This window comes from Dendropsophus ebraccatus, chromosome 8 (assembly GCF_027789765.1).
Source record: "Dendropsophus ebraccatus isolate aDenEbr1 chromosome 8, aDenEbr1.pat, whole genome shotgun sequence".
Taxonomy (NCBI): Eukaryota; Metazoa; Chordata; class Amphibia; order Anura; family Hylidae; genus Dendropsophus; species Dendropsophus ebraccatus.
In genome coordinates this window covers 85,274,427-85,282,493 of record NC_091461.1, presented here as the reverse complement: position 1 = coordinate 85,282,493, position 8,067 = coordinate 85,274,427, and the positions used below count along the sequence as shown (strand labels likewise).

The following is an 8,067-nucleotide window of genomic DNA, read 5'->3' as shown; positions in this document are numbered from 1 at the left end:
AAAGGTAAAATTGAATAAAAGAATCTGTATATTATATGGCCATCCCTAGCTAACCTCCTGCCTTCTACATATCCAGCTCTATAAATGCACAGGACATTGTGAAGTGACATTTCCACATCATCTCATCCACATAATAATTGAATAATCCTTTTACTTTAGCTTGAAATGTAATATGCAGGATGTCTGCTACTACTGTCGAGTCATCTACAAATAACCCCAGAACAAGTGGCCGTTCATTTGAAGTGCATACAATATACTGAGGGCTGGAGGGTAATCCAAAAATAAGTGATGGAAACCATGTCCATATGCAAACGTGAGACCTTTTGCCTCCTACTCACTTGCTTTGTGACAAAGTTGTTATATGTGTGAAATATAGAGGATGTTCTTTCCAAAGAGTGTGACCTTGGAATAAGAGATGTATCACACTGTCTGCATATTTACATTGAGGATGGAACAAAGGCAAAAGGGGAAAGTAGATAGAAAACAGAGTTCCCAGCAGGCACACACCCCACAGACTGCATTCCTATACTAACATTAACTCTAATGTAGAAAGTGACGGGTATATTCAGGTACAGAATCTATTAAAACTTTGTAGATCTGTTCATTACTCACGCTTGCAACACTTCAAATACTTTTACATCTAAGCTGAGGGAAAACTTGTGGCAGTAAGTGAAAAAATCTTAATTTTATCCATCTAATGTAAACAAGGAGTTGTCACTTGCTGTATGGCCTCCTACACATTACAGTACTCAGGATCCTTGTTACACAGATTCTTAATATACACAAATGGAGACAAGCAAACCAAACCCATTAAATCAAAGTTCAGTCTGAACTTCGCTACAAGTTCAGTCTAGTGTGAACTTGAACTTGGGGTGGTTCATTTGGGCCAAACCTGATAAAATAATAAAATGATGTCTGCCACATGGCAAAAAGGGGGGGTCGCATGACCTCAGGGTAGCCCATAATGCCTTGCAGACAGCACTCCAATCCAGTAGGACCACACCAACAAAATAAAATAAGTTAAAGCAGCACTGGAGAGAATGCATTGCATCTGTTCTCTCCTTGCACCTGTTTTATTGCAACTTTAAGTGTGCCTGTTTTATTTGTGATGTTGTAAAAAAATATATATATAAAAAAAGAGGACTGCATTGAAGCTTTTGTGCCACTTTTGTGCACTTTCTAGGGTGTAAGATTCCAAAAACGGATACATTTAAGATTATTTGGAAAAAGTATGTGGATATGAACACTAACAGACATATGTTGCCAAAAAAGGAACATTTATGAACCTTTGTTTTTTTGTCAAAAAGAATAAAAAATCAGCTAGTGCAGTGTGTTTTATAACAAGATACTAGTTGCCACCAGGTGCAGTCTACTTACTTATAGGTGTATATATAGTCATAACTCTGACATTAAAAATGTACAGTATTTCTATCTCAGCATCCAACCCCAAGGAGTGAAGGGTGCAATTTACCTCATATTAAATGGAGTGCTTAGTGCGCCTCAGCTTCATTCTTTCTCAATGAGGCTGTCGAATGCTTCCATGAGCTCCTTCAGGCATTTGGTGATATTTGGTTATCCCCTATCCTATGGATAGACACCCTTTAATTTTTCATTACAAACTGCTCGAAAATACTTACATACACTACTAACAGGGCGACGGAGAGGAGCAAACAAGTGCTGTCAGCGATTGCTTGCTCCTCGTTCCCTGCTTGCTGCTATTACACGCATCAGTAGTGAGCGGGTGAGTACAGGGGGGGGGGCGCAGGGAGCTGCGGGGGACTGTCCAGGTGATTGCTTGGTCGTCCAGGCAGCCCATAAAAGATAGCAGCCGTCTGCTGCCGCCACTCCTATTCCACGGAGCAACTGCAGCAGATCGCTGCTATATTAGTCGTTTGCCTTTCAACATGTTGAAAGACAAATGACTGCAAAGATCAGCCAACATCGTTCAAGTCGTTGTCTTTGATTACACAAGACGATTATTGGCCATAACAGCCAATATCGGACGAATAAGGCCTTAAGCATTGTACAAGCTGGTGTTTGTGGGTAAACTAGGCAACTGATTTCAGGTGGGTTCTGCAGGACACTGCTGTACTTATTCCATTGTCCCTTACTTAGCAGGAAAGAAGATAGTATTATGAGTATATCAGTACACAAATGTTTGCTGGAGTCCCTTGATTTTAAAGCACAAATTGTATTACACACAAAAAGGTTAATAGAGAACAAAGGCTCAAAATAAAAATAATTAAGGAGTTAAACAACGAGAGATTAAGCGTTCCAGCCTCAAGGGGTTTAGATTCCTTAATCAGATTTCTAGCCTGGTGCATTGAATGAGGGCACCCTCCCTGCAGTCTGATGCAGGTAATTATTAAACAGAACAATGCCACCAGCCAGCACACACAGGGGGGCTGGAGTCATGGAATGTATTGAGGAGGTGAAAGTAGCAGCAGAGACTGGATGTGTGTGGACAGAGCTTGTTGCTCCAAAGTCATTTACCCTCTGGAAATCTTGTTTTCAAAACATCCCAAGTACAACTTTCCTCAGCGCGGAGCTTGTGCTGCCTGTGATGCCAAAGTTCATGGCAGTGCTGTGCTTCTAACCTTTGGATACAATGCAGTGCCAAGCAGGCTGGGTGGTGGTTGAAGCTATCTGTAGGTTCCTAGGGATATCTACAACTGCAGGTAAGAATCAGCATTTTCATTAATGACCACATTTATAAAGGTATTTATACATGAGACAATGAGATAAAGCAGTTGGAATATACAATAGATGACAAATGAATGTATAAGAGAGCTGTATGCACAATGGGGCATCTATATTTCTAAAATGGTTCTCCACAACTCCTTGCACGAACTACCATTTTTTTCTTCAGTAGGGAGAAGGGGCAGCGTTTTTTTTAATGTTGCATTTTGTGTGACTGTTTTACAAAAGTTGTATGGTATAAAGTTAGAGTTATAAAGCATACAAGCAAAGAGTATTAGAAATGTGTCCAAATGTAGTTATATCATAGTTTGTTACCTACAGGAGCTTATAAGACATCCCAATTTTACATCCACATCTAGAGATGATCGAACAGCGCTGATGTTCAGGTTCATACGAACTTGAACCATCGGCATTTGACTTCTGCAGTCTTCCCGTTCCGTAGGGAAGGTGGAGACAGCTTGAGTCCCACCTGGAAAACAGGAATACATACTGGGCCATAGGTTGTATTTCTGATTTCCAACCAGGACTCGGGCTGTCTCCACCTTCCCCACAGAACGGGAAGACTGCAGGAGTCAAATACCGATGGTTCGAGTTCGTACAAACCTGAACATCAGCGCTGTTCAATCATCTTTATGCACATTTACACTAATATGGAGTGGTCCCCTTGCTTTATAGTTTATGACAGCTTATACTTTTCTATGGAGGGGGGGGGGAGTTTCTTCTATATTTAGAGTTTTTCCATGAGAATTGTTTCCCTTTCATCTGTAGGAGCATTTTGGAGGTCATTTGGTTTCACGAGAGGCCCTGGCTGGTATTTTCTGTTTTAGTTCATCCCAAAAGTGTTCACTAGAACTAAGGTCCAAGCTCTGTGCAGGCCAGGGTGTTCCTACAATGTTAGGAGCATGCAATTGTTCATAGCATCTTGATATGCTGAAGTAATAAGATTTTCTACCACTGGAACTAAAAGGCCTATGCCAAAATCTAAGGAACCCCACAGAATTATCCCTCCTCCACCAAACTTAATTCTTGATACAATCAGTAGCATACACAGCAGAAAGTTTGCCCCTTAGCAAAGGAGCCTCCAATTATGGGGTTTGATTTTGTCCCCTAAGACAGAGAAGTCTGGTTATCAAGTTGCCTTCTTTTCCTGGACTCTTAGGGTACTATTACACGGAATGATAATCGGCTGAATTCGGCCGATTATCGCTCCATGTAATAAATACAACGATCAGCCGATGACAACGATCATCGGCTGATCGTTGATATAGGTTTGGACCTATTTTCGTTGGGCGCCGACCGCGCACAGCTACGTGTAATAGCGGTGCGTGGCCGGCGACTGACGATATACATTACCTTTCCACATTCCAGGGCTGCTCCTGCAGTCTTCTCCCCGGGTCCTGCACGCTCTGGCTTCAGAGTGGCCTGTCAGCTGACAGGCCACGGCGGTCCCGGCCTGTGATTGGCTGAGCGGCCTGTCAGCTGACAGGCCACTTTGAAGTTAGAGCGCGCGGGACCCGTGGAGAAGAAGACGGCAGCAGCAGCCCTGGAACGTGGATAGGTATTGTATATAGTTAAGCAAGGGCTGCAAGGACATCGGTAATGATGTCCCTGCAGCCCTTGTTTAATGATTATCGGGCCGTGTAATAAATCCAGTAAACGAGCGACGATCTAGCAGATCGCTGCTCGTTTACAGGTATTATCGGGCCCCCATCGGCCCATGTAATACCACCCTTAGGTCAATTCCTCTATCACTTTATTTGCTGACAATGCAGTCCAGTGAGAAGAGGAGTCCTGAAAAGTTTCCTACCAATGGCAAAAGCAATGAGACCAATCCCTTCAAGGGCCCCATAGCAGCTGCATGGTCTGTCTCTAAAGCATGTACTGTATGCCCTTGGGCACAGTGCAGTCAGGCAAGTAGCGTTCTCATTTGCTAAACTCATCCTCATCCATCCATGGCAGATAGTGGCAAGAGTGATTTGTCAAAACTAAACATGTTTCCACTGCTCTAGAGTCCAGTGACAGCGTGCTTTACACTCCATCCAATGCTTAGTGTTTGGTGATGCAGTTGCTTGACCTCAGCTCTCAGCAAACCCTCTGTAACTTCATATCGTCTGCTACTTCTGTGCTACTTGCTGGGGTTCTTAAAGCAAATGTTTTTTTATGAATAGACCAATGCCGGCGTGGGGGACGCAGTGGGAGGAAACCCCTTCCCCTCTATGACACGGCTCCATTGATTCATATAAGTCACAGTTGATCAATGAGGGTAGAAATTTCACAATTGACTTGCAATGGCATCCTATTACAGAACCACACTAGAAGTGCGCTCTTTAGTATGACCCATTCTTTCACAGCCTTTACTGTGAGGCATATGCCAGCCAGTGGTATGGGGATGGGGCATTATGTAAGACTGGTAGACTTGTACACTGGTCTTATAAATTCCCCCTATACTGTATCTTCCGGCATATAATGTTTAGTAGATGTTATCTCTGGAGCTGAAACTACATAATAAAAAAACACATCATAGAGAATCTACATGGTGCAGTAAAAAAAAACACTGGTACATTGAAGATTTATGAGTCAGGTGACTGGTTGTAGTCTCTGTATTTTATATACAGTATACAGTATAATAAAATGTGGCTATGGCTATGTTATTCTATTCTACTGTAGATAGTTGAAAACAAAAAGACTATAATTAAATAGCTTCACTAAATATATATAATTGACATCTAAAGGCCATATTACACGGCACAATTTCCAGGGAAGCATGTGCCGAACCTGTCAGGTCAGCACTTATTTCTCCCACGTTCCCGCTTGCTACCTGTGCTATTACATGCACAGACAGCGGGCGGAGAGCAGCAGGAAGGTGGTACAGGGAACAGCGGGAGGGGCTGCCTCAATGATCTTTAGATTGTTGGGGTTGCCCATTGAAGTCAGCCTGCCACTCCTATTACAAGAAGCGACGAGCAACAGACCGTCGCTGAGATGATCGTGATTTTTTTGTAAATTGAAAGACCATGATCACCCAACATCACGCATGTTGGCTGATTACTGCCTTTCAACATGCGCTATTACAAGAAATGATTATCACCCTAAACGGCCTTAAGTAAGTTTTCCAAGACTAAATGAATCCTAGGTGCCAATACCTGCACACTACATGTGTATATCCATCATTGTTTAGGCCTTCAAGAACAGTATTCTGTAAATGAAATGAACCACATCTAATAAGAGCACGTCCTGTACTCTGATGAATAAACTGTCTACACAGTCTTACAGAACTTTTAAACTTGTCCTAATAAATTCAGACTACCGTAAACTAGCACAGACACCTCTCTCTATTTTCCTTTATTGTTCATGATTAGCCACAAGGGAACAGCAAATCTATTAGGGTACTATTACACCAGAAGATTATCGCCCCTACTTGGCTGATTACCGGCTGTTTCGGGCGATAATCGTTTTGTGTAATAGCACATGTTAAAAGACCACAATCAGCCAACATGCATGATGTCGGCTGATTATTATGCTTGATTAGCTATGATTATTGCTTAAAAGCATGAACCAAAACCCTGATCCCGATAGCGATGGTCTGCTGGCAATCGCTCAATGTAATAGGAGCAGCGGGAGCAGACACTGTCATTATAAGTAACAGCTGCGATACCAAGATACAGCCAGGAAGACAGCACCACAGCAGTTCACTCGACTCCCTGGCCACAGCAATGCCCTTACTGTGCCCTATACAGTATTAATGCCTCCTGTTCTCCCATAATGTAAAAGTTCCCCAATATAGTAATTATGCCCCCTGATCTCCCATAAAGTAATAGTTCCCCATGGTCCCTTGGTACATTTACAGTAAGGCTATGTTCACACAACGTATGAGACCGTATGAGATATTAATAGTTGCCTCTATATTCCTAAATATAGTGATAATATTCCCATGTGCCATATAACATACTAATGCCCCATGTGCCTCCATACAGTTATAGTGCCTTTGTATAGTTATAGCTAGCCCAGTGCCTCTCTATAGTAATATTGTCCCCCGTGTGCTCATATAATAATAGTGCCCCAATGCCGCCATACAGTAACAATGCTCCCTGTGCCTCCATATTGTAATAATGCACCCTGTGCTCCCCAATACTGTTATAATGCCTCCTGTACCCCTGAATTAAAAATGTCCTATTGTGAACAACCAGAAAAAAAATTATAATATACTCACCTAGTTCAGGCTTGTCAGGCTTCTTCAGTCCTGCTCCCCATGAGTTTTAAGGATGGGATCCCCACACAGGCAAGATGAAGTTATATCATTGCACCAGCAAGTACAGGGGTTGTGTCTCAGTGGCTTGTAGGCTGCAGGCCTCATGAGCAGGGAACTGACAACTCCTGTTCTGCCATTCTTTATTAGTGCATCTGTATGCAGAGGACTCATGCAAGCAATGAAAGGCGGCAGTCGCTCGGAGATCTGCCCTAAAGAGCAATACACTAAAGAGCATTCAAATTAACGCCCAATTCACATCATGTTTCAGGCATCTGCTGTTAGTGTATGTCAGGATACAGACAAAAAGATATTATGACACGGTAGTATACAGTACCATGCTGGCAGCACGCCCTAACACTTTAACAACCAAAATATATTGCTTTTATGCTCTTATATATTTTATTTTCTACAATCAAAAGCGCAGTCTATCACACATTTGTATCCTGCAAAGCAAACATTTAAAATTGTTTGACATTGACCACATTTGGTCCATTTGTGGTGCCTGAGGGGTGGCAAGTGATCTTATGTTGTGCAGGGCTAGCTGGATACAGTAGTGCATTGTAAATGTCACCTGGCATAGTGGCTGTGCCAGCATATTATCCTAAGTGCAAGCTTCAGTCTTTGTCAATGAGCTGCTTCAGTGATGCAAGGTGCTGGCAAATGACTTTTGACAGTAAGATTCTGCAAATAAAACTGTAAAATAAGAGTGGTTGGTCACTGTCTCGGGAAACTTGGACACTTTGGTAAATATGTAGCTTGCTTGCTGTGAGCTATGGATATATTCAAAAGGAACTCAGTCCAATTAGACTAGACTCTCCTTACATCAATCTTTAAAGTGACACTGTTACCCCCTATTTGCATTTTGACTGCTCTCCAGAGGTGTAAAGGGTAAATGTTACAGCTTTCATTACTTATTTTATATCACACCTCATGGTGCTTGTTCTGGTGAAAAAGTCCTTTTTATCAACTGTGGATTGGTATATGTGGGCGGGGCCTTACGGCCTATGTGCCACATCGCTCCGCCCCTAGCGCCATCAGTGACATCATCACCGCATAGAGCTTTAGGCTGGCCCTACCAATGGCTGCTGAGGAGGAGGGGCATATGCTGTGATGACGTC

General features: G+C 42.6%; 1 protein-coding gene across 1 annotated transcript in view; it reads left to right on the top strand.

Annotated features, from left to right (window-relative positions):
- Positions 1–2,445: 2,445 nt before the first annotated feature.
- Positions 2,446–8,067, top strand: part of TMEM72 (transmembrane protein 72) — a 39,317-nt gene continuing 33,695 nt past the window's right edge. Inside the window, exon 1 of the mRNA XM_069980822.1 lies at positions 2,446–2,678. Coding sequence (XP_069836923.1) covers positions 2,609–2,678 — 70 coding nt within the window. The 5' untranslated portion in view covers positions 2,446–2,608. The remainder of the gene's footprint in view (positions 2,679–8,067) is intronic.